We start from the raw sequence: 27,680 nt of genomic DNA on the forward strand, positions 1-27,680 counted from the left end.
GTGACCTCTGAATGGGGAAGTGCAACGAACAATGCCGCTTATTTTGTGGGGGTGATACCTTAATAAAAAGCACTTTATTCCTTCGTCTTAGAGTCCAAAGCACAACAGCTTTATACACAAGCCTGGAAATATCCTGGCGACAGTACGGAGCACGTCCTCTGCTCTATGCTCTCAGAGGGCGCATGCAGTCCTGACATTATAGATGTCGCCTTACTTGGGCACCAACTCGTATCAAAAAATGAATACTGGCCTATGGCTGAAATGTGTCACTTTTCACAGCAGCACTCAACAAGAACTGGGACCATTAAATAGCAAGTTTTCATGGGGACCTTGTTGCTGCTTTAGATTCTTATAATTGTAAGGGGAAAAGGAGAACCCTTTTTTTAATTAGAGACTGACCACTGAAATAACTGTAAAAATGCTACATGGAAAATCAAGGGTGGGCAGACAATCTTACAGAGTGAAGAAGGCCACAAGAACAAGTGCAATTTATTCTTTTTGGGGGGATGTGGGGGGCATTGTAGAAACATCTTTGGAACACTACAGAATTTAAGCATAACGTTACGATTGTCCTTTCTCTGGGCAATACAGACTTAACTATGTATTCCTCCAATTACAAAACAAAAGTCTTTGCATGGAAATTTCCCTTGTTTAACACAGGTTTCACAAAATATAACTGAATACAAAGAGACCAACTAGTATTAATAATTCCCTTTGTTTTCTTTTTCAGCATTTTGCATACAAATGAAGAGGCTTCTTGGAAAACGAAGACAGGGTCTACGTTACTGAGCCTTATGATATGCTAATTTCCTTGGTTTTAAAGATGCTAAGGGAATCCTTTCAAGGTACTGATGCTAAGATATATCAAAAATAATAAGCTAAGACAATACTTAAACCCATATTTTACTAGCTTTATTCACCTTAATATTTTCAAAGTTAAATTTTAATTGAGAAGTTTCTATTGTGTTACTGGTTTGTTTTTTTTAAAATAACTACACTCTGACTTAAGTAGTCCTACAACAAATACAGGTCATTAACTGAGTTTCTGTATGACTGCATTAGGAAACAGGCAGTACTCTGTGTTACGACAAAACAGTTTATTTGTGATCAGTGTTTTATATTCTATACATCCTTCACAAATTTAATTTTACATAATCGGATACTTCATTTAAAACGTAAGGTTTAAGCTTCTAGTTCTTCCCTATAACAGAAGGCTGGTATAAGTTATTTGAAAATGAGGTAACATTTCACAGAACATTTTTTTTTCAAGTTTTAGAGAACTAAATTTGCATTTTGTTAAAATCAAAAAGTAGGAAAAGATGTTTCTTTACAAATGACTTTGCTCAAGTATGTGTTCAAAGAAAACAGGATAAAAAGGCTTTTTTTCTTCTAACATTCTGTACTGTACTGTGTTGTTCAATCAATAGGAATTAGCTTCTGCCATTTGCTAAAAGAATGAGTAGTGGGGAACAGGATATGTTGGGAATTTCATAACTGGTAACAGAACCATTCTCTTGGGTATACCTACAGAGAGAAGAAACGGAGAGGACTCCAAATAAGTTCAATGATCCAATAAAGTCAAGTAAAAGCTTACAGTAATGTTCTCATTAACCCTTTCCAGATGAGTCAGTCAATGAGTTTTGAGGACATTGAACCCCATAAGCAAGACATTTCAACATTTTGTAATGCTTTAAACAGGAGTTTTAATAGAACATATTAGATTTTATTATCGTTCTGATGTTTATTAATTTAGCATGAGCAATATGTTCCAGAAGTAGTCAGTACTATGTTACACTGAACCAGACTGGATTTGGAAAGTTAATTTACATTCTTGTGACGATAGTGGGGATAATCTATCTTGTTCAGTGTCCTGAAGTAATTCGACAGGCCAGCTACAACTGCAAAGATTTGAGACAGTAAATGCTGCTGTGCATAACCGGACGTTCTTTAAAAAGTGGCACAGCACAGGTTTGACAAACCTCCCTTTGTATCTGTCCAACCCAGGCACTGATAACTCAATCAAGTTCTATATCCATTTAGACTTTCTGCATTTATTCATATTGTACTGAAGTGGCAAATCTGGAAAGATTAATATCTGCCTAATCTCAGAATTATTATAGCGTTCTTGTGGCCTCACAAACTTCTGCATACTTAAATACTTTTTTTAAATGGTTCCTATTTAAATTCTAATATTTAACCTACATATCCATTTAGAAATCACAAAGCAGCAACAGCAGGTATTCCAGAGCACCAGATGATCAGAGTGAAACTTCCCAACATGCAACAGCTTACAAAGGCAAAGAGACATATTTACCTTACAGCCAGAAAAGCATTATTTCAGTACTTTGCATCACAATAAGACATTAAAACAGAAAAACTCTTTATGCGAAAAATGGGGGCAGCAGATTTCACAAGACTTTGAAGTCAGCGATATGCCACACGTAAATATCTAAGCGATTACAATTCAGGCTCCAACACAGATGTCATGAGAAGATGGAGGGGAAGGAAAAAACAAACCAAGAGAAAAAAAGGATTGTAGGTAAAACTCCCAGCCCCGCTGAAGTCAATGAGAGTTTTACCACTTACTTCACTGGGGCCAGGACTTCACCCCATAATCTTATACATAACCTATCCGCCAATGAGAGATGCCGATAGTCAAGTATCAGCCATCTTAGACCATCCCAGGGTCATATTCAATACCCACTTCTTAATGTTTCATACGAAGTTGAAAGGTGCAAAAGGGATTGTTAAAAAAAAGCCACTGATGAAACAGGTCCTAAACTAAATATGTTAATTTCCTGCTGGGTGAGCGGGTAGAGGTTCCCTTTGTTATTAGTAACAGTGCAAGAAAGATAATCAAGAATACAGAATATGCTTTATGGGAAATGCTAGTATCACCTGCTGCACTGTGAAAACAGATGGCCAATTCGTATCTTTCTACGAAGGTAATAAAAGCTGCTTTAAATCAGAGGAAATTCCTTATCTGAGTAAAGGCACCTCACTGGCCAAGTCCCTTGCCCTGCTCCACAGAAGGAAGCACAGAATAGCAGCAGCTAGTCCTGCGTGGCAGATACTCCTAGACACCACCCATACTAGAGCCGGAGCATTGTCATCATCAGGGCACAGCAGAGGAGGCTATAGCTGTATTTATAGCGTGCATCATGGGATGGTAACAGTTCCTTCCCAAGGTGTAGAAATCAAGTGACCCAGTTCCACAATATTTCCCTGGTCAGATAAGGTTTCTACACCTGTCGTGTTATCAGGTGGAGTTACTGTTAGCCACCAATTTCATTCAGATTCGATATGGAAGCAAGCATTAGGAAAATAACGCAGCACAGGAATGATTGGTTCAGTGAGGATTAGGTTTCCCCTTTGAAAAATAAAAAAAGGCTGCTGGAGCTTACTCAGGTGGTTTTGCCATTTGAGAGCTACAGAATTTTACCCCGTTATAGAAGACGGGTTCTGTACATACAGAAGATCAGAACTGGTTCTGAGAGACAGCACCTTGCTTTACTCTCGCGTGTCGGAACATATCACTGACTCCAAACTGTTTTGCCCCCATTGCCACATAAACCTCATTCAAAGTAACCAAAAGGCCAGTTGGAGATAAATAGGCTTTATTCATCTAGTATTTAAAAAAGCTGGGGGGTGGGCAGGAGAAAGTACTCTAGAGCTATGAGAGAGGCCCTACGTTTATTTTAGTTCATATGAAATATATTGCACTGCCGTCTTAGATTTCACTGGGTTTCTTAGCAGAAAGGGGCAGTGCAAGTTATGGTGCCTTAGCAGGCTTGAAAAAAGAAAAGGAGGACTTGTGGCATCTTAGAGACTAACCAATTTATTAGAGCATAAGCTTTCGTGAGCTACAGCTCTCTAAGTAACCTACAGAAACTCAGTTGGCTTGACCCAAACAGCAGTATTTAGCCTGCAACTACATAAAATGTGTCTGGACTGGTTATGAGATGTCTGTGGCAGTGGGCATTTCAAACAACTGATTGCAATAAGAGGAAATGCCCACAAGTCTAACTTATGGACTATCATTTTACCAGTGTTTAGCCAAGGGGCATTAGAGTAATATTCAAGGATGTTAGATTTGGCCCTTAGGTATTCTTTGAATGGAGCACAAGTTGGCTGTAAAAAGTAGGAGAACTACTTTAAAATATTCAATTTCACTATGAAAGGGAACAGGCAGTTAGAACAAGCAGTCCTTCCACAATCAGGCAAAGCATAGGCAAAAAGCTACTCCAACCAAAACAAGAACCACAAGGTTATGGCATCAATTTAAAATGTCCTCATTGTCATATTTAAAGTGAGCTCTGATTTTCTTGGATCACACTTGCAAACTCTAGGGCAATCTCTATTTTTGGACTGCCATGATAGTTTCAATACTGTTTCTAGTGCAGTTAATTAATAGTTCATACATACCATAGGCTGGCGCAGCTGGGCTGTACCCATAAGGTGCCCCATAGCCTACAATACAAACAGAACAAGCATTTGGCTTTATTCCCCCCAACATATGAAGAATCATCAAAGGTCGCAAACTTAATACACGGGCCATACACAAAACAGAAAATCCATTCCCAGTTACGTTAAAATACTTAAGCCACATTTGGGTGTAATCGTTCCAGATTCTGGCTGCAAAAAAACAAACAAGCCATCTTCCGTGTTTTTTGGAAGCTTCAGCATAGAAGAGTGAAGCTCCACCTTTCTTTCTATTTTCCTTAATATTTTCTCTTGGTTGAAACTTTCCAGTCAATACGGTCGCACTGCAAGAGTTGGCAAGGCCCAGTTTACAGACTCTCTTAATAAAATACTGATATGACTTAATGCATAAAATAGTCATTGTCCTCAATCCCCCAGTTAGGAAAAGGGAAACCTGGAGGCCTGTGGTAAAGGTCCAAATCAGCAGCAGATATTTTTGGTGATTAAGAACACTGGCATTTGGTTTCCGCAGAGTCCAAACTTATTCCACAGAAGACATCTGAATGGCTGGATAGTAAGTAGGCACTGATGGCAGCTTAAAAAAATAAACCAAACCATCATGGAGATAGGAGGCATGCAAAGTTAGAGGATACATTCAGTTGCTGAATAAAAAGGAATGGTGACAGCATTGTTCTTGGTTATTACTGCTTGTTATTTCATTAAGACTTAGTACCATTCATGTCTGGTAAAGCTTTTTTTGAGGGAGGTTAGGTTGGGGTGGGGAAGGCTGAAGAGGAAAAAGGTACGTAGGCCAAGAGAAATAAATGCTTAACAAGTATGATGGCTGGGAAATTAAACCGATTTCTGGAAGAATTCCATGCTGGCAAGGACTGTGCCTCTAGCAGGTTACAATGTCTCAAACGACTCCTCAGGCAGAAAAGCAGTTTCAGAAACAATGTTCAAGGCCATTAAAAATGAATTACTGGTTTTTAATATTTATGGTTACATCAATATACAGGAACAATGAAGGCACCACATTGCTGACGGTGCCGGGAGGTAAATATATCCAACTACAGGCTGCACTATTAACGTCTGGGAACTGATGAAGGGTGCAAATTAGAATCTATACTATATCCTAAAGAACCTTGAGCACTAACGATCAGGGGTTTACTCTTTGGAAGCTAAGTGAACGTTGGCCATGGAACTTTGGAGGCATAGAGACCAAAGAATAAAATAAAATACACAGAAATGGAGGCGATTCCCCCTCCCACCCCCAACTCCTGCACATTATCTTCTACACCAGTGTGGTTCAACCTCTTCAGATTGGCAACCCCTTATTCAAACTAAAATTTTCGTGATTCCACGCCATAAAATGAATAGACAATGATAACCCTACGTAATTGGTTTGTGTAGCAGGAGAGGTTCACAGAGAATACCTGACCTTGAAGGATAACAGTATGCAGGGAATGTGGGAGCAAGATTTTCTTTGTTTTAGATTGTAGTATGATTTTCAGTGCCTCACGACCACCTGCTCCCCGGGTGTTGACATCCATCAGGTGAGATACAGTGTTTTAGGTGAAGCGAAATATAGAGGAAACCCAGAAGTTGCTATGCACTTCATTGTCTCTGTAGCTACAGTTTTGTTTATTGGGGCTGCTAACCTGCCAATGGGAATCAACCCTAAAACAGCCTGACCAGCGATGTGAATTCTGCGTGAAGGGGCCCAAGTATAAATGGGAACCAAAAAGCCTTTTAATTTGGACCTGCAGTTTTGCTGCTCAAAGCAACGCAGCCAACATTACACAGCATCATCAGTCAGAATATGAATGTGAATTTCCTTCTTTCATTTCTCCCAACATGACAGCTGTTAATAGACATCTCTGCTCACAGCCCCAGATTGTGCAGGGTGCTCCCGAGAGCACAATGACTTCCAAATCTGCCAGCATAATCCCCACAGTTTGCGACTCTGGAACGCATTCCAGTACGGCAGCAAGTTCCATTCCAATAACCGTTCCCCAAGAGGACTGAAGGGTCTCTCTTACTGTGACTCAGACTGCTCCTAGAGGAGATTCATCAGGCGGCAAAGCACTCCTCATGGGAAGCAACGCGCACAGGACAGTACTTTCATTTTGCATGCACAAACAATACCCCTCTGCTCTTATTAAGGATAATCCTGTAGCATTATCTAGAATGAGAAACCCTTGGTAAGGCCAATCGTAATACTAACAGGCATCTTCCAGGAGACTTTACAACCAGGCACAGAGTTGTGGGAATCATGCCATGGTGAGAGTTATGAGAAAGGCAGATATCAGAATTACAAAGCCCCAGGGAAAGAGCTGGATAGCGATGTGCTCATCTTCCATGCACAATAAACCGCAAGCGAGATACATTTCCAGCTTTACAGACTCTCTGACTTTTCCCTTTATTTAAACCCCCATGCATTTCCCCCTATGGCTCTTCTCAAATGCTACAAAACTAAACAGGTCACCAGCATGGATGAGTCTGACCCATAGAGAGGTGAACATCAGCAGCCATAGTTCATCCACGGACAGTTGGGCTCGACAGACCCTTAGCTGTTAGTGCTATGACGTACCTGGTGTTATGTATCCAGTAGCAGCGGCTGCCCCAACAAATGCCCCTCGTGTTAAAGCGCCTCGACCTCTGCCTCGAGCAACCTGGACTGCTGCAGACACAGCTGTATTTACAACTCCTTTAGTCTGTGCAGAATAATAAAAATGGCATGATTCAGAACATGATACACAAGGCAATCCATGTTAAATCCAGCTAAATGATCTGTATGAATTACCTCTAATGTTATATTCAACCTGCCAGGCTTCTTAAAGGCAATACATACTCACTCATTCCATTCTGAAGCGTAGCTGTGCAGAGTTGGGGACTGTGGAACAGACCTATACGTGAGCTCACTAGTTCTCCATTTACAGAATCCCCTTCCCTGGACAGAACGAACGGAACATTGGCAGCTGTGCCAACGGGCATCTTTGTTTCATTCCAACGCCACAGTAATCAGCTCTCTTACTTAGCCGGAAAGCTCTTTGGGGCAGGGATGGGCTATCTTTTTGTCACATGTGCGATGTGACTCTGATAGGGCACCAATGTGCCCCTACACTCTGCTACTGATCTCCACCTCACTTGCCTATAGGGAGCTGCAGGGACGTGGGGTCCCTTCTGCAAAGCTGGATTTGTTACATCGTCAGAAATCCTGGACGCTTTTTGAGAGAGTGACGTGGCCCAGAGGAGAGGGGGAGGATATTGACCCTATTTCTTCCCACCTCTCCTCTCTGGCTTGCTCTGGCTTGCCTCCCCCACAAAGTGCTGAGCTAAGAGCTGGAGCAGTCAAGTTGGGGTGAGCGGGGGCGGGGGGGGAGCGGGAGGGAGGGAGAGGGAGAGAGAGAGAGAGAGAGAGAGAGAGAGGACAGAAGCATTGGCATTTTTATTGTAATATTTCCCTGTAACACATCAAAGGTGAAATCTCAGCCTTATTAACTTCAAGAGGACCAGGATTCTACCCCAAATGAAGCAAAAAAGCCTGGGTAAGATTTTTCAAAAATACCAACCTATCCTTATGCTCCTAAAGTCACGCTTAGGGCTTCTACACAACGTTTAGTTCACGGCAAGCAGGGCTGTAAATCTACCCTGCAACAGCTTGCCATGCACTAAGTGTCCGTGTGGACCCCCTGCTGATGCACATTAACAGCTAATACATGCTGATCTGGTCCCATTTCAAAAAGGACTAGGCTAACAATGTACGAGAGTTAGTCTGTGGCCAGGTTTCAGAGGAACAGCCGTGTTAGTCTGTATTCGCAAAAAGAAAAGGAGTACTTGTGGCACCTTAGAGACTAACCAATTTATTTGAGCATGAGCTTTCGTGAGCTACAGCTCACTTCATCAGATGTGGCCAGCTAGTTCAGGGTAGATTCACACCTCAGCTTGCCACTAATTGTTTGTGTAGACGAGCCCTTAGGCATCATTAAACTGGGTTGCCAGATTTTCAGAAGTGTTGGCCACTCAGCTCCTGTAGGTTGGGTTGGCAACTGTCAGATGACTGGCACATTTCAAAATTTGGCCACTGATTTTGACTTTTAGGAATCTTGGCTGCTTACAGTTAGACTCGTTCGATAGGAATTAAACTTGAAACAGAGTTACACTTCCTTTGGGCTAGTATGAGCAGTATCCATTCAATCTGATAGATCTTTTCCCATGACCTCACATGGAGATAGATTTGCACAGAATCATAGGACTGGAAGTGACCTCGAGAGGTCATCTGCTCCAATACCCAGCACTCATCCCTGACAGGTGTTTGTCTAACCTGTTCTTACAAATCTCCAGTGATGGAGATTCCACAATCTCCCTCAACACTGGGATTAATTGCTTTACTACCCTGACAGGAAGTTTTTCCTAATGTCCAACCTAAACTGCCCTTGCTGCAATTGAAGCCCGTTGCTTCTTGTATCCTCACAGGTTAAGGAGAACAATTTTTCTCCACCCATCTTGTAACAACCTTTTATGTACTTAATGTAATGGGCCATTTTCATACCTGGCTATTAGGATCCTATCCGTTTTAAATGCTGAGTGTCTCTAGTGTTAAGAATACATCCTTCCTACTTAATTTTTATTTTCTGGCCCACTGTAAGATCTATTCCCCTCTTACATGTCTGAATAAATCCCTTGCCTTCTCTCTTTTCATTTTGTTATAATTATCTTATTCCTTAATTACCTTCTGGCTCCGGCTGCTTATCCTACTCAGTAAACGCCATTTCTTAATTTTTTCTTCTCGAAGTGCACAATAGCTACACTTGTGTAGACAGCTCTGTTGTTCTAACCCTAGACTGCGCTGGCCAAATCTCCTTTAGACACTCTGATTTTTCCTTCTTTTTAAATAAAGGGAGAGAGTCTGCATGTGTGCATCAAACCGCATCGTTCCCCAAGCATAGTCAGCAGCTGCAGGCTAACCGGCAACCTCATGTAGCGGATCAGAGAGCTTTAGAAGAGCAGTATTAACATGGCTTATTGCAAAGAAATAAGAGCAGAATATGACTAAAAATCAGAGTCATATTCTTAACTGCCATCTGTGTGTGGAATAACATTCTTCAGGAACTGGATTTTAAAATAATAATGGAAGCTGAAGAACTTCCATGATGCAGGAACTAGAGGTCTCAGTGCGCCCAGGAGAATTCTATAAACATAATTGTTAGGTACAGAACTTAACGAATAATAATTTCTCTGACTGATAATTTCTGATGTGGCTGATAATTTCTCTGACTATATTTTATGCTGCAGCAGGATGGAACAAAATTCATTTTTGCAAAGACTGGAAAAGAAATCCTAATTCTAGTTAATCTGCACAATGCAGATCAAAGCTGTAACTGTTAGGACTTTTTCTGTGTGGGGCTCTCTGGAAGAAGTACACTGATAATATAGAACGGACAGATCACTGTGGCTCTCAGTAACCTTTTTAATTATTTGAATGATCAGAATCTAATATAAAAAGAAGATTGAAGTGAAGTTTTTATAAAACACATCCTCCTCATCCAGTGAAATGCTGCATTTGAAAAGGGATACCCCTCAAACAGTTTAGGCTCAAAATTCAGCTTAGTCTAGAAGCTAGAGGTTGTGTCTATCACCAGGCTATAAACAAGATATTCTTTCAGTCTGCCTCTGTTACTATCAGAGATGTAGCGCAGCCTAGGCTATTGCACTGGACTTGAACTCAGGAGACCCGAGTTCTATAACCGACTCCAGCCCTGAGCAACTGTGTGACCTTGGGCAAAGTCACTTCCCCTCTCTCTGTCTTCTTTATGTAAGACGGTAAGCACTTTGGGGCATAGACTGTTCTGTGTCTTTGTACAGCCCTAACACACCAAGGCCCTCACATCAGCTCAGGCCTCTCAGTCCAATTAACAAATTAACAACAACAGAGTAATAAAACCAAAAGACAATGCTTCCAATGGACCTGCTGAAAAACAACAGACTGAAGTCATGTGCCCCTCTGCAGCCACCATTATCTAATGCCACCCCGGGGCGGTGCTGACATAGGTAATGGTGCTAACTATACAAGGCAACTGGGGATTCTTACCTGAGGGAGAATCTTCTTTTTCTTATTGTTGGCTGCATTAGGCCCAGAAAAGAGTTTCTCAAGTGCTGCTAAAGCAGCGCTCGCTTTTGCCACCTTCTTATTTGGACCTGCGCCTCTGAACTTCTGCCCATCTACTTCTACCTAAAGCCAAGAGGTTAATTTAGAGCCAGTACTTTTCCTGGTGGGAACGACAACTCATATTTACAACCAGATCCCAGCTAGAATCATGAGTCATTTATAAAAAAAACTTCAACAACAAGTAAGTCCAGTTATGGGTGAAACTAACTTGTATTTCCTCCAGTGAGTTCAAAGCACTCCACAATCGAGAGCTAATTAAACCCAGTAGCTCCATGTGATAGGTAGTGATCACTTGAGCCACTAACCACTTCTGAAATACAGCTGATTAACAGGACAGAAGTTAGGAATCCCATATCAACTTGAAACTGAACGGGGAATTTAAAGAGGTAAAATACATTTACTTGGGATGGAATTTGGCAGGGATTAACTCGCTGGTATTTGGGAAGGTTGCCATGAAGTCTTTGGTGAGCAGAACCTTAGCTTTATATCTCACCCAAAATTATACTTTTAAATGATCCCCAAACCCCACAACATTTTTGGGGCACCTACGACCCTAATCAATCAGCTTTGCACCTCCATCATCTTCAAGAACCTGCATTATGGCTACCCTTTGGCTAAAGAGAGCTACCTTGTACTCTCTTTAGAGACCATCAATGCTGATTCTATGTCAGCCCAAGAACCTGCTGCTGCAGAGTAAAATGAGCCAGAGACTGAATGGGCTCTCTCTGTTACATCATTCCTAACTCCTGCTAGGCTGGCAACAAGAGGATCAAATCAGGGCACCCATACAGGGCTGCCAGGACCCGTCCATGACACACAGTGGGTAGTGGTTTTCGTTACTCAGCTGCCCTCTCCCCATGGCAGGGCAGGGATGTGATGTGTTTAGGGGCTTTCATAACCAAATCCTCCTTGCTGAATTACCTAGGGCAAGGAGAACATTCCCCTGCCATCTCCACAGTCATCCTGGCACTGGGAGATACAGGAACCTGAAAAGGTTACCATCCCTCTTGTGGAAGAGAACGAACAGTAAGGCTCTGGAATAACATTAAGTGGCAAATGAAAGCTACCAAGAGGACTGAAGCACGGTCAGCAAAACCACCTGCAGATTTCCGAGCACTGCTTCACTCACCTCCATTACAAAGCGCTTATCATGGCTCCCACCTGTCTCAGAGATGAGCTCATACTTAAGACCTCTTCTTTTTTCATTTAGCTCCATCACTGGGTTTTTGCCACTTGCTGTGAGGATAGGGCCCTGAGTTCTTACCTACAGAGACAAGATATATTATAACCGTAACAACTCTGAATGGCAGACACACATCTACAGCATGTCTGCCTATAACAGCTGCCCACCTGGACAGTCTGGCTGCCCACCTGGAAAACGCCAGTATTAATCATCTTCCTTTTGTGTTTCTGCAACAGCCAGTTCTTCCTGATACATCCGCCTTAGCAGGCTCTCTAGGGACGGACCGGCAACAGAGACACAGCGTTGTCAGAGCTTCAGCACAACCTGCTGCACCAGAACAGCAGATATGAAGCCCCGCCCCCAAAGAAAGCGGAGGGATGAACCATTTAAAAAATAAAATAAAATAAAATACTGCCACCCGCTCATTTTCAAGCGCAGCAGGCAGCTAGCCAGGCAGTCAGTGTCTCCATGACCAATCGCGATTACCTTCACATCGCAGCACGGAGCGTCATGCTGCTGGCTGCCCCGGGAGCCTAGACTCAAAGGGCACCCAGGCTGAAGGACAGACCGTCAAGGTGTCAAGTTTCTTGAAAGCAACTCTCTGCTACTAAACAGAAGGGGACTGGCTTTCCCAGCTCCACACATCTCTACTGCCTCATCTAACCATCCCTTTGGCACTTCCAATCTCTGACTGGGGAAACCACAGAGTGTAGGTCACACATCACAGTAGATATAGCTGATTTCAGAGTAACAGCCGTGTTAGTCTGTATTCGCAAAAAGAAAAGGAGGACTTGTGGCACCTTAGAGACTAACCGATTTATTTGAGCATGAGCTTTCGTGAGCTACAGCTACATCCGATGAAGTGAGCTGTAGCTCACGAAAGCTCATGCTCAAATAAATCGGTTAGTCTCTAAGGTGCCACAAGTCCTCCTTTTCTTTTAGTAGATATAGCTGTTATCTTGGGTTAGAAATGCAGACACAAAGAGCCAGTACACCAGCATAGCAGACTGCATTATAGTCTGCTGTGCTGGAGGCACCAAAGCAGATACTGAAAAGTGAGAAGAACATAGAAAATTAGGAGAGCCAGGCCAAGATTTTCAGAAGTGTCAAGTACCCAACTCGAGGCACCTGCCCTCTGAAAATAAGGTCCCTTTAAGGCATCTCAATTTAGGCACCCAAAATCCTGAGTCACTTTTGAAAACCTCAGCCCTTGTAAACATTTCTAACTTTTTACATGAAAAACAGTTACGATTTGCCTTTAGTTAAAAACCATCTAAATGATTCTAGTTCTTTTTAAAACAGGGTTAAAAAGGCTTATATGATTGTGATGCTGTATGGAATATGGGAGACATTTTATAATATTGTTGATACCAATATTATAAAAGTGCAATGAACCTTACTAGATATACCATGTAAGGTATCATCAGAAAAGTTATAATTCACTAGATACGGTAATCTTGTTTATATGTTTGTATTATCTTTGTGTTGTAAGTTATAGATATTTAGGGTATATCCGTATTTCCGAACTTGTGCTGTGCATCAGGGTGACATCCCCAGACAGATTGGCATCAACACTGTCCAGCCTGCTTGATGGCTCATCCAGGGACATCAACTATACACTGAACTCATTGAAAGGGTCAGGGCTACATCTTATGACTCAGCAAGGCATGCAGGGGCATGCCTATGGACAGAACTCTAAGGCACTCCAGGGGATGCGCTGGGCAGCTTGTGTTTGAAACAAAGGAAAGACAAGCCGCATGGCAAAAGACTATAAAAGGCAGCTGCATCTTCTCCATTTTTTCTTCATTCCTGCTTCTTACTTCTGGAGTAACTTTTCTACAAACTGAAGCTCTGAACAAAGGACTGAATGACCCATCCAAGCTGTGGATGTATTCCAGAGGGACTTTCAAGCCAGCAAACTCACCAACACTGCTAAGAACCTGATACAAAGACTTCAGAGTCCATGTATGTATGTAATTGTTTTATCATTTAACAACTCTTCTTGTCCTTTTTTCTTCATAGTAAACCTGTAGTTTTAGATGCCAAAGGATTGGCTGGCAGCATGGGATTTTGGGAAAGATCCAACCTAATACTGACCTGGGAATAAGAAAAGGAGGACTTGTGGCACCTTAGAGACTAACAAATTTATTTATATTTAATGCTCCAATAAATTTGTTAGTCTCTAAGGTGCCACAAGTCCTCCTTTTCTTTTTGTGGATACAGACTAACACGGCTGCTACTCTATGACCTGGCAATGTGGCTAGCCCTTTGGGGTCAGAAGAACATTTTGTATAGTGAGCAGAATTTTTAAAATAACTTCTCACCTTACTGCACCTAGGTGCTGACTGGGAGTCTGAAACTGGAATGCAATAAAGGGGCTGTGTGGTTTTTTTCCCCCCCCCCCTCCTTCTTCTTCTTGGTAACCAGGGTGGGGATCAGAAGCAGTTTGTGACTGGTTGGGGAGTAGAACTTCAGTGTTACCCACAGTGTTGGGAGTATCTGCTCTCCTTTTTGCAACCTGCCCTGACCTTGGCATTTCCAGTGAGGGCTACGCTAGGCACCTTGGCTCACAATGATTATTAAGGCTATGAGTTGGTCACAGAAGTCCGGGATTTTACATGTCCTCCAAGACTTCATCACCTGGGAGGGGCACCTCGGGCTTTTGCGATTTATTGTTTATTGCCCATGACCTGTCCATGACTTTCACTAAAAATAACTGACAAAATCTCAGCCTTAGTGATTATACATAGTCTGGCTCTAAGTTTGAAGTCACATTATCTAAATTGGTTAAGTTATGAAGAAATCCACATTTCAATGTACTGAAAAGCATCTATAGAGCAGGCAGATTACTTAAATTTATATGTATAGCAAAAAAGCACTTACATTTGAAAGGAGCATTATATCTAAAAATAAGGCAAAATTCTATATCTATTTATCTGCACAACCTCCTGAGTGCATCACAAAGGTATCAGCTACAGCAATGAAAATTCAAATTAAAGCTCTCGCTTCCACGCTTAACACAAACACGCTTCTAGAATTCCTCGGGATGATTATGAAGAATGGTGGTACAAATGGAGATGGGGAAAATAGAGTCTAAGAGTATGTCTACACTGCAATAAAAGGCCCACGGCATGGCTGCGGCTGGCCAGGGACAGTGGACTTAGTTTACGGGGCTATAAAATTGCAGTGTAGACACTTGGGCCCGGGCTCATTGGGTCTCAGAGCGTGGGCTCCAGCCTGAGCCCAAATATCTACACTGAGGCCCAAGCCCCACAAGTCTGAGTCAACTGACCCGAGACTCTGCGCCCGCAGGTTTTTAATCACGGTACAGACACACCCTAAGAGAGAACTCTGAATTGCTTGGTTTGTCAGCTCATGACAACTATGTAAATATTGGAAATGGTTTAAGAAAAAATTTAATTAATAACATACTGCAGACCCCTTTCAACTGGACTCTTGGAAACATTCAGTATAGAGTGGTCAAGTTAAGGCATTTGGTCCTTCAGGGAATACTACATTTCCCACAAATTCAGTGGGAAAACAGAAGCACAATTTGCTCTTTAGAGTTCCTTAATTAAGCTACAAGTCCCAAAATTAAGCTAGCGTAACTTTAGACTGTAGCATTTTTCTAGTAAATTCATAAATACACATTTAAAGACATGATAATGCCTTTCACATTATTTAAATGCATCCCTATTCAGTTTGTTACTTTTCTGTACTTCTATCAATCTATAGGTACTTTTAATATAAAAACAGCTCCAAACAATGAATTATGTTATAAAATAGAAAAACATTACACTTGTTACTTATTTGTCTTACAAGTGTGCCAAGATTGAGGCCTCAGAGTGCTAGGTGCATAGTAAGACACTCTTACCCTGAAGAGCTCACAGTCTAAATATGACGAGAGAAAGAAAGAAAGAAAGAGAAAGAAAAAGAAAGAGAAAGAAAGAAAGAAAGATCCTCATGTTACGGCTCAGGAACAGAGGCACAGAGAGATGGAAGGGATTTGCCCATGGTCTCACTGGCAGTCTGTGGCAGAGATGGGAATTGAAACCTGATCTCTTGATTCCCAATCCAGTGCCTTAACTACACAAGACCATTGTCCTCATGGAAAGCGCTCTGTCACTGCGTTTTCCAGTGAATACCCACCTCCAAGGTAGAGGAGGTGTCAATTGTAGAATTTCCAGTATTATTGCTCGAGTTTGAAGAGACAGTCTCATTTTTGCCTTCGGTATCTGATTTTTCATCAGAGCTCATGCACTCAATATCTGCATCGAAGCCAGTTGGGTAGCCCATTGCTTGTAATACCTATACCAAACGACATTAAACAAGATGTAAAACCAGTTTGGGGTTTGGAAGTGAATGCAAGGCTGATTATACAGCAGTAAAAAGGCCACATACACTTCATGAGGTAACTCACTTTGAAGTTCATTTTTCACCCAGTTAAAAACAGCAAAAATCAAGTACTAATGGGAAAATGGGGCCCCAACCTTCCTAAGCTGCAAAATATAATTGAGAGTTTCCAGTGTCAAATGCACCAGCAGTTCATAAATACCATTTTCCAAACGGAGGCTCCCATGTATAATATGGGATTAAAATTCAACCTATAAAATACAGGAACTATATGCAAAGTAGTTTACTATTTACAACTCCAGTTAGACCACATCCACTATGTAATACTGCTTGACAGCGTGACCAAGACATTCTGTTTTGCATCTTAAGTTCCTTTGAGCTCAGCATATACAAGTTTGCAGAGCAAGGACAAAGCGTCTCATAGGAACTGAGGCACCAGGCCATCTGCAATATAGGATGCTACACATGCAGCATCAAGCCCAGATGTTAACTGTTTTCAGTTTCCAAGGTGGCAACAAATGCAGGAGTTACCGTATGCCTGGGTTTTCCCAGACAGAACCTCTTTTTTTTGAGCCTGCTTTCTTCTCTGTCCAGGTAGGGTTTTCAAACAACAGGCAACATCCTGGGTTTTTGCAGAGCAGACAAGCTGCAGCTCAGAAAGACTCCCGATGGGACCATTCCCCTGCAAGTCAGAGCTGCCGGATCCTGCTCACCCAGGCCCCAGCTCTCAGCCTTGGGGAAGTGATCCTGCAGGGAGGCGCTGACCGATGACTGTTGCAGCATCCTGGGCTGGTGCCCTGGGCACTGACTGACGGCTGGGCCCTGCTTTTGTGACAGGGAACGACGCTGCCCCCCACCTCCAGTGAGTACCCCCTGCCACAAGTACACCCTCCAGCACCCCCAACTGTATTTCCCTCCCCCTGCAGTGTTCAGGTTTTTGGGAACCTGAAATATGGTAACCCTAAGAAATGGTAACATGCAGCCTAAAGATAAAAATCTTGGCTCGAACACAGCACGGCTGGACTCTAGGACTGAAAAGGCTTCCCATCTGCAGCTGGTCCAAGAACATCAGCTGACAAACATAACCAAAGATGCACCTCCCTCTCAGTGCTGTAGGGGTGGCCTGATCTGAGGTGTGCCTGGCAGTGAATCAGTAAAGGAGACCCAGGCTAATGGAGATGTAAGGGAGTAATTGGCTATTTTATCTGGACAGGAACATGAAGTACTTCAAACCTCCTGGGCTGTCCCCAGGCTGCTTTCAATCAGCCACTTTGTAGGAGAGAAGCACAGAACCTGATTTTGTCACAGCCAAACACTTTCCCCAAGGGGTCTCCAGAAGAGAGGGGGCACTCTCCCCCATCACGCACACTGATGCAGCAGGTCAGGCAGTTCTGTGACTGACTCCCTGGTCTGCCTATGCAGATGTGTTCAGTGGGCACAAAAATGTAGGTGTGAACGGACTCTGAGGCCAAGCTGAGGCCCCCTCTGAAAGTTTGGTCTCAAAAGCAAAGCTTGCAGACATGCCTACAGATGCCAAACACTGAACATGGAACTGGAAACAGCATAAATAAATATTCCCCTCCAATCAAAGGGCCCAGGCAGCTCCAGCCCCCTTTTCCCTGCCCCAAAGGTTGGTCGGGGCAAGTACCGCAGTCACAGACAGCTCCATTCCTCCCCGCCCCGTTCGGGGGTGCAACACCATCACTTGCCTGTCAAAGACAGCTACAGATTTAGAGCTTTAAGTATATAAACAGTGAACCCTAAAAATGGAAACATCCTAATTTAGCCCTACAATCTCTTGGTGTGTGAGCAAGCAGGGCGTGGGCTGCCAGGGAGCAGCAATGCTGGGCTCTGCAGGGCCGGCCTGCCAGCTGGTCCTCAGCTTGAAAGAGGGTGGTTCCAAAGCATAGCTCACAGGGTGGGTGGGTAAATTTGGGGAAAATGGGGCTATGGGATGCTCCAGCCAGGAACCACAGAGGGGCCCTGCGGGAGGAGGGCAGAGATAAGATCCTGATTTTCAAGGCAGAATTCTTAATGGTATTAAGAAAAGAGAATAATTATTGAGGCAAAATGTAGGTGTAAGGATGATGGGATGGGAGGACACATACAAAGCCACATCTCCTGCAGAATGATACATTCTGTCAAATACTTTTGGGCGCTTTGAGCATGAAAGCAAAGGGACAATGGGATTTTCAAACTCCTAAATCAAAGGAAAACTGAAAGTTGCCAGATGAACCTTCTGAAAAGGAAGTTCACTCAAAATATATGAAAGGAAGCACAGATAATGACAGATGGGTTTGTTCTTGTAATTGCAGCTCTGCGCACTCAGATTCTCATTTTGTTTTTGCAGTTTGCAGACAACTTTTCCTCCCTCCTCAGCAATGCACACAGGGAATGTCTGGTACAGCAGACCCTAATCTATCTACGAATTTATATGGAGATGACTATGGTGGCCTTTTTTATTTACTAGACACCAACTCAAGTCTCACTGTTTTACCAACTCCAGCTTTCTCCCACGGAGCCTCTGGAAAGGGGAACAATGGGGTATGGCTCAGGCTGCCTCATACTGATAGACTATTGTGATTCACCATCCTCTATTTACTGTAGCATCTAAGATGTGCTAGGTGATTTCCAAACACTCAAGATGAGAAGGTCCCTGCTCCAAGGAGCTCACAACCCAAGGATAGGGACAGGCAGAGGTGAGGGGAATGGGAACAACGGAAGGATGAGCCATCATACTAGTAACTAGCAAGGGCAACCAAAAAAACCAAAACACAGAACCCACTCATACTCACTCACCGACCTCTAGAGGCTTGGACAGCTCAGTTCACTTTTCCCCTCTTACCTGTTCACCATGGGATCTGGACATGCCAGAGCACTTTGAAAAGTCTCAAGATAGCAGGTCTGATCCACACTGCCTCTCCTTAGAGGGTTTGCCCATTGATAGTTCTGATCATATTCCTTCTGTGTTTTCCAGGATCTGGGGCTGGAATTATCAACTTAATTCATATTCAAGTCTCTGCCTTACCTTCACTGCCACATGGAGCTTAGCTGTTTTCTTAGAAGGTCCTGATGCTTCATAGGTCGTACCATCAACATCTACAGACATTGTGAAGACTGGGGCATGGACTGGACCCGACTGCGACAGAAGCTTATACTGAAGCCCTGGCCTGATTTGGTTCAGTCTCATCAGAGCGTTCATGAGATCGATTGCTTTACTGTCTAGGACTATTATGGGAGAGGGTGGGAAGGAAAAAAAAGATTAACAAAAGAAATGGAGAAGGGAAACATTTTGCATTTCTAAAGCACCATCCACCTGAGCAGTTAAGTGCGCTATATAAACATGAATGAATGAAGCCTCCAGCCATTCACTCCCCCAGTGGATCATGACCATTACTACTCAATCCCTTTAGACCATTCCCCTGCATGTTCTTCCTGGCTGCTACAACTTGATATGGAATTTCATAGGTCATACGGTACTGTGAGTGCTACCTGCAGCCGGATTCCACATGAAACTAGGCACCAGGAGCGATTTGTTCACAATAATCCAGAAAAAACTCCTGGTTTGTATATACAATACAGGTGATCTGTCAATGGAATCAGCACCTATCTCCTGTCCCAAATGTGGGATGTGAACAATCAGTTCTACATATTTGAGGTCTTGGTCTGAGGCTGTTTGAGAGACAACTGCCAGACATTACAAATAAAATACCCGAATTCTTTGGACAACCTAAGTTTTAATATCACCTGCTGGAGTAACCTCATCAGTGACGTGAGTCAGTCAGTCAGTCAAATGTGTGCAAAGAAATTGAAACCCACCTTTAAGCAGAGGAGTTTGAAGTTCTGAGCACAGTGGGATTGAGAACACACACTTCATTCCACAATTTCACATGCCGTTCCACACAAACACCAAGAAGTTTTTGTCTCAGCTCCTACTATAACCAACAATGGCTCCTTGAAGTCAGAACAGATAAAAGCTGCACTTACTTTTCCTCAAGTTGCGCTTCATCTTTTTATTTGGATCTTTATCATCCCCTAATCCATCTTCAAATGGCCTTTTCAGAGCAGAGGAGCCAGCACCTAAAAGACAGTTCTCCTTGTAATATGGATTTGATAGCGGAAAACAAGGCAACAATCCCATAGCACCTGTCTGATTAGTCCCATTACTTTCTGCTTTGACATTAACCTTATAATAAATACAGACCCTGACAGGTGATTGTTAAAGAATTTATATTTCTACATAGAAGAAAGCGTTAGCTTATAACTGGCGGCAGAAGGTCATGTGGGGAGTCTTTAAGTTTCCACTGTTGCCTGCAGAGGTCCACAGTACTGAACTTGGCAACATTAGCCAATCAAATCACATTCAAACCTCCACTTCCTTACCAGCTCAAATATCAATAGTAAGGCCTATAGATAGTGTTACATTTATTCTAATCGTCATCGCAAATATCTGGAAATCTCTGCAAGAGATTTCTTAAGTCCAACAGTTGAAGTTTTATTTTAAAAGCCAACATTCTTTAGGGGAGCTGAAGTCAGAGATCCAGGAAAAGCAAAATCCAACACTGACTTTGTATTTCAGCAAACTTCAAAAGTTTCTGTAATTGGAGGCAGCTTTGGTTCAGTAAATAAATCTTAACACTCAGTGCCAGAGAAATCACTGTCTCTTTAGTATTGTATTTCATTTACATTATTTTATATCTCAAATGTGCCTGCCCACCAGACTGTAGGGCTGCTAACATTTTAGATATCAACAGTAGCGGGACCAAAAAACAAACAAACAAAACAAACCTGTCTTCCTCATTCAATCTCATTGTGTTTTTATAGATAAGCTACCTCCAGCTGAAATACACAACAGATCTATCAGAATACAGTATGTCAATACTTCTCCTGAGCTCAGCATCCATCAGATAGGGAAAAAAAGCATCTCTACCTCCATCATTTGCCATAATAGAAATAAAGTCCCTGTAATAGTGTCACTGGATCAATGTTCTCATTTTAAAAATAAATGGCTAGAACTGGCCTCACCATTATCAAGTGACACAAAACTATTATTTCTGTGACAGTGCTCCAACTCCAAAGACATGAGCTCTCAATTATAAAATGGCCTGGATTGAGCAAATGGTCTAACAGAATGCATTAATCAGATCCAACTAAAGGAACTATGCTAACATAACCAGTGAAACTGAAATGCCAAAGAGAGTGGAAAAGGGGAATAATTTTTAAAAATGCTTTAGAATTAATCTTTCATGTGGACTTTAGCAACTTTATGACAGGGAGCAAGTCCTTTGGCTTGTTCCACTCACCTTGATCCGAACTGCCTGTTCTAAAATCTCTGATATCTAAACCTCTACAGCAGTGTTCTTCAGTTAGCAGCATATTGGCCACATCTGGCCCACAAGTCGTTCTGGTTATCCTGCTCGTTGTCAGCTGTTCCATCCTGCTCCCTGCTAGGGGCTCCACTCTAAGCCCTGGTCTACACTAGGACTTTAGGTCGAATTTAGCAGCGTTAAATCGATTTAAACCTGCACCCATCCACACAATGAAGCCCTTTATTTCGACTTAAAGGGCTCTTAAAATCCATTTCCTTACTCCACCCCTGACAAGTGGATTAGCGCTTAAATCGACGTTGCCAGCTCGAATTTGGGGTACTGTGGACACAATTCGATGGTATTGGCCTCCGGGAGCTATCCCAGAGTGCTCCATTGTGACCGCTCTGGACAGCACTCTCAACTCAGATGCACTGGCCAGGTAGACAGGAAAAGAACCGCGAACTTTTGAATCTCATTTCCTGTTTGGCCAGCGTGGCAAGCTGCAGGTGACCATGCAGAGCTCATCAGCACAGGTGACCATGATGGAGTCCCAGAATCGCAAAAGAGCTCCAGCATGGACCGAACGGGAGGTACGGGATCTGATCGCTGTTTGGGGAGAGGAATCCGTGCTATCAGAACTCCGTTCCAGTTTTCGAAATGCCAAAACCTTTCTGAAAATCTCCCAGGGCATGAAGGACAGAGGCCATAACAGGGACCCGAAGCAGTGCCGCGTGAAACTGAAGGAGCTGAGGCAAGCCTACCAGAAAACCAGAGAGGCGAACAGCCGCTCTGGGTCAGAGCCCCAAACATGCCGCTTCTATGATGAGCTGCATGCCATTTTAGGGGGTTCAGCCACCACTACCCCAGCCGTGTTGTTTGACTCCTTCAATGGAGATGGAGGCAATACGGAAGTAGGTTTTGGGGACGAAGAAGATGAGGAGGAGGAGGAGGAGGTTGTAGATAGCTCACAGCAAGCAAGCGGAGAAACCGGTTTTCCCGACAGCCAGGAACTGTTTCTCACCCTAGACCTGGAGCCAGTACCCCCCGAACCCACCCAAGGCTGCCTCCTGGACTCAGCAGGCAGAGAAGGGACCTCTGGTGAGCGTACCTTTTAAAATGCTATACATGGTTTAAAAGCAAGCATGTGAAAGGATTACTTTGCCCTGGCATTTGTGGTTCTGCCTTTGCAAAAGGTTTCTGGGGAGGGCAGCCTTATTTCGTCCTTTATGGTAGGACACTTTACCACTCCAGGCCAGTAACACGTACTCGGGAATCACTGTAGAACAAAGCATTGCAGTGTATGTTTGCTGGCATTCAACCAAAATCCGTTCACGCGGTGGGAGGAGGCAAAATGCGACCTTGTAACGAAAGCACATGTGCTATGTATGTAATGTTAACAGCAAGGTTTACCCTGAAAGAGTGTAGCGACTGTTTTATAAAATGTGTCTTTTTAAATACCGCTGTCCCTTTTTTTTTCTCCACCAGCTGCATGTGTTTCAATGATCACAGGATCTTCTCCTTCCCAGAGGCTAGTGAAGCTTAGAAAGAAAAAAAAACGCACTCGCGATGAAATGTTCTCCGAGCTCATGCTGTCCTCCCACACTGACAGAGCACAGACGAATGCGTGGAGGCAAATAATGTCAGAGTGCAGGAAAGCACAAAATGACCGGGAGGAGAGGTGGAGGGCTGAAGAGAGTAAGTGGCGGGCTGAAGACAGGGCTGAAGCTCAAAGGTGGCGGCAGCGTGATGAGAGGAGGCAGGATTCAATGCTGAGGCTGCTGCAGGACCAAACCAGTATGCTCCAGTGTATGGTTGAGCTGCAGCAAAGGCAGCTGGAGCACAGACTGCCACTGCAGCCCCTCTGTAACCAACCGCCCTCCTCCCCAAGTTCCATAGCCTCCACACCCAGACGCCCAAGAATGCGGTGGGGGGGCCTCCGGCCAACCAGCCACTCCACCACAGAGGATTGCCCAAAAAAAAGAAGGCTGTCATTCAATAAATTTTAAAGTTGTAAACTTTTAAAGTGCTGTGCTTAAAGTGCTGTGTGGCATTTTCCTTCCCTCCTCCACCACCCCTCCTGGGATACCTTGGTAGTCATCCCCCTTTTGTGTGATGAATGAATAACGAATGCATGACTGTGAAGCAGCAATGACTTTATTGGCTCTGCAAGCAATGATTAAAGGGAGGAGGGGAGGGTGGTTAGCTTACAGGGAAGTAGAGTGAACCAAGGGGCGGGGGGTTCATCAAGGAGAAACAAACAGAACTTTCACACCGTAGCCTGGCCAGTCATGAAACTGGTTTTCAAAGCTTCTCTGATGCGTACCGCGCCCTCCTGTGCTCTTCTAACCGCCCTGGTGTCTGGCTGCACGTAACCAGCAGCTAGGCGATTTGCCTCAACCTCCCACCCCGCCATAAACGTCTCCCCCTTACTCTCACAGATATTGTGGAGCACACAGCAAGCAGTAATAACAGTGGGAATATTGGTTTCGCTGAGGTCTAAGCGAGTCAGTAAACTGCGCCAGCGCGCCTTTAAACGTCCAAATGCACATTCTACCACCATTCTGCACTTGCTCAGCCTATAGTTGAACAGCTTCTGACCACTGTCCAGGCTGCCTGTGTATGGCTTCATGAGCCATGGCATTAAGGGGTAGGCTGGGTCCCCAAGGATACATATAGGCATTTCAACATCCCCAACAGTTATTTTCTGGTCTGGGAATAAAGTCCCTTCCTGCAGCTTTTGAAACAGACCAGAGTTCCTGAAGATGCGAGCATCATGCACCTTTCCCGGCCATCCCACGTTGATGTTGGTGAAACGTCCCTTGTGATCCACCAGAGCTTGCAGCACTATCGAAAAGTACCCCTTGCGGTTTATGTACTCGCCGGCTTGGTGCTCCAGTGCCAAGATAGGGATATGGGTTCCGTCTGTGGCCCCACCACAGTTAGGGAATCCCATTGCAACAAAGCCATCCACTATGACCTGCACATTTCCCAGGGTCACTACCCTTGATATCAGCAGATCTTTGATTGCGTGGGCTACTTGCATCACAGCAGCCCCCACAGTAGATTTGCCCACTCCAAATTGATTCCCAACTGACCGGTAGCTGTCTGGCGTTGCAAGCTTCCACAGGGCTATCGCCACTCGCTTCTCAACTGTGAGGGCTGCTCTCATCTTGGTATTCATGCGCTTCAGGGCAGGGGAAAGCAAGTCACAAAGTTCCATGAAAGTGCCCCTACGCATGCGAAAGTTTCGCAGCCACTGGGAATCGTCCCAGACCTGCAACACTATGCGGTCCCACCAGTCTGTGCTTGTTTCCCGAGCCCAGAATCGGCGTTCCACAGCATGAACCTGCCCCATTAGCACCATGATGCATGCATTGTCAGGGCCCATGCTTTCAGAGAAATCTGTGTCCATGTCCTGATCACTCACGGGACCGCGCTGACGTCGCCTCCTCGCCCGGTATCGCGTTGCCATGTTCTGGTGCTGCATATACTGCTGAATAATGCTGTGGTGGTTAATGTGCTCCTAATTGCCAAAGTGAGCTGAGCGGGCTCCATGCTTGCCGTGGTATGGCATCTGCACAGGTAACTCAGGAAAAAAGGCGCGAAATGATTGTCTGCCCTTGCTTTCACGGGGGGGGGGAGGGAGGGAACGGGGGGCTGACGATATGTACCCAGAACCAACCGCGACAATGTTTTAGCCCCATCAGGCATTGGGATCTCAACCCAGAATTCCAATGGGCAGTGGAGACTGCGGGATAGCTACCCACAGTGCAACGCTCCGGAAGTCGACGCTTGCCTCGGTACTGTGGAAGCGCTCCGCCGAGTTAATGCACTTAATGCACTTAGAGCATTTTCTGTGGGGACACACACACTCGAATATATAAAACCGATTTCTAAAAAAACGACTTCTATAAATTCGACTTAATTTCGTAGTGTAGACATACCCTAAGGGCAGTCCCACTACCTGGCTCCTGGGCTCCAGCCCCTGGGCTCCCCTGCCAGAAGATCCCTTTCCCTCTCTGGCTACACAGCATCCTCCACACCAGCAGGTGCCAGCCCAGGGGAGAGGCAGGTCAGCATGGGGACACTGCAGTTGGGATCAGGTAGGGAGAACTGGAGCCAGGTAGTAGGCCATCCCTACAGCAGGGTCCCCATCTGGGAGCAAGAGGCAGGGATGGGACAGGCTCGGGGGCGGGGTCACTCCTTGCTCCCCAGGTTTCTCCCAGCTCCCCCACAGCCCCCCCTTTTTCCCAGCTCCCTGCACTCAAGTAGCATTAAGGAGGCTCCTGTCTTCGGCAGCTACTCCCTTCTCCCTACCCTGGGGGAAACACTACTCATTCAGAGACTCAGGATTTTTGGTGAGCTGAAATTTGGATGAACAGATTTTACTTGTAAAATGGCATGATTGTAAAGGGAAAATGAACTGCCCTTAATTGGACTAGCACCCTGTGTGCCATTCAAAAAAATCAGCCAACATGCCATCTTCAGCGCACGCACCACAGGCTGCTAACCCCTTCCAGCCAGGCAAAGAATTGGCATGCTTTCACTAGAGAGCAAACACTGGAAGAGCCCTCCGAGGTTTGAGCAATGCCTGATTTGGCCTCCCAGAAAACCGAATTGAACATCACTGCACCATTTTAATTCTGGTTAGAAAATATCCTTAACATTCATTTTAGGGTCTAAGAGTGGGTGAGACAGATGGAGCTACGAGGACTGCCTGATGTATTGTTTGGATATTTGGACCACCACTGGTTCAGACTATGGAAATCTACTTTTTTTTTAAAAAAAATAATATAGTTCAAGATAAAAACTGTAACAATACTGTGCTTAGAGATAGTTTTTTAGGACAATTTTATTTTACTTTACCATTTTCTCTAAGGAATTCTTTGCAGTGAATCTGAGCAAGGACACTGACCTAATATTGCTCATTTTGGCTTGTCTAAAGGTTCTTGCTCCCCTAGCATAAGAGACATGCATTATTTTCACTCCCCAGGCCGCAAGGAGGACATACATCAGAAGAAAACCACATGCTACACTGCAGTGGTTATATTTTCCATGTTCTTTTGTAAGTTCTATTATTTAGTGACTAGAGACCGCGGAAAGATTTTCCTCTAATATTATAACCATTTTTTTTTTTAAAAAGAAACGTTCTTCTGACACACACAGCACATAACCCAGAATTTCACCAAGCTATGTTCCAAAGACTCAGTTTAGCACCCAGGTTACATCCGGTTTGTGTTTTTAACAACATTTCCCCAAGAGACAGTCTGGACTCACCTTCTTTGTCAGTAACTGACCAGGAATATTTCTGAAAGGATTTATTTGATGGGAGAGGGTCCATTTCAAGCACCTTATAGATCTGACCAAAGGCTGATAGCCTGAGCGCGTGCTAGGGAAAAGCAGAAACGAGACACATCACTGCAATGCTCTGCCCAGGTGTCTGAACTTCTGATTAAAACTCTAGACACAGGATCAACATCTCTCCTATGAGGAAGGACTCAAATCTCTATGGAAAGGGTTAATTAGAGAGAGATAATAGAAACAGCCACTTCTGGGATACACTGTATGAAATTCACCCCTGTTCAGAGCACCAGCACAGGACCTATGCGTCACAGGTACTTAAAGTGGGACCTACACGAAGCACAGGCTTTCAGCTGGCCTTCTCAAGGAGATTTCATTCATAACAGAACTCCTATATTCTCAAAACCTTTATTTAATCCCTCCCGTGCAGGGCATGAGAACAGCTGCCATGATTCTACTGCAAGAAAGAAGCCATCCTGAGCAAAGGGGTAAACTGAATGCTGTAAATCAGACGTTCTTCAGCAGAAATGACACTTAGGTTCCTGGAAGCAGAGGTTTTCTACCTGAGCACTGTGTGTAATGGCTTCTTTTTGCTGCACGGTCATATAGGACAAAGCATCTGTTGGCTCCCGCTCACAAGGATCATGCAGGCCAGGGCCACCTACAAGGGGGGAAAACAGACAGTTCAGAACATGTCAGAAACACCAACCAAATGACTGCTGGAGTCAAATGGAAGTCACAAGAGCTAAATTCTACTCTCCGATGAGTGTGCAGAGCCCCCATCTATCTCAATGGGGACTGAAACAGCCTTAGAAACAAGCAAATCCTAAGGTTTTACCCCCTAAATGAGAAGGGCCGTTTAAATTGTTGTTGTCAACACTGCACACATAAGACAGAGGCACCAACGGCTAAGAATTTGGCAGTGGCGTTTTAAAACCTG

At 44.0% G+C, this 27,680-nt stretch overlaps 1 protein-coding gene across 4 annotated transcripts in view; it reads right to left on the reverse strand.

Annotated features, from left to right (window-relative positions):
• Nucleotides 1-27,680, reverse strand: part of STRBP (spermatid perinuclear RNA binding protein) — a 106,785-nt gene that overhangs the window by 12,940 nt on the left and 66,165 nt on the right. For 2 of the 4 annotated variants that reach the window (XM_075120372.1, XM_048822737.2), the window contains exons 9-18: nt 27,304-27,401; nt 26,717-26,828; nt 20,118-20,210; nt 19,159-19,358; nt 15,927-16,085; nt 11,724-11,858; nt 10,517-10,657; nt 7,016-7,139; nt 4,426-4,470; nt 1,083-1,524 (exon numbers count right to left, since the gene is read on the reverse strand). In XM_075120372.1, coding sequence (XP_074976473.1) covers nt 1,448-1,524; nt 4,426-4,470; nt 7,016-7,139; nt 10,517-10,657; nt 11,724-11,858; nt 15,927-16,085; nt 19,159-19,358; nt 20,118-20,210; nt 26,717-26,828; nt 27,304-27,401 — 1,184 coding nt within the window. In that variant the 3' untranslated portion in view covers nt 1,083-1,447. Of the gene's footprint in view, nt 1-1,082; nt 1,525-4,425; nt 4,471-7,015; nt 7,140-10,516; nt 10,658-11,723; nt 11,859-15,926; nt 16,086-19,158; nt 19,359-20,117; nt 20,211-26,716; nt 26,829-27,303; nt 27,402-27,680 lie in introns of those variants that run through there. The other 2 variants (XM_048822741.2, XM_048822740.2) reach the window with 2 other exon arrangements.

This window comes from Caretta caretta, chromosome 16 (genome assembly GCF_965140235.1).
Source record: "Caretta caretta isolate rCarCar2 chromosome 16, rCarCar1.hap1, whole genome shotgun sequence".
In the NCBI taxonomy this organism is placed as follows: Eukaryota; Metazoa; Chordata; order Testudines; family Cheloniidae; genus Caretta; species Caretta caretta.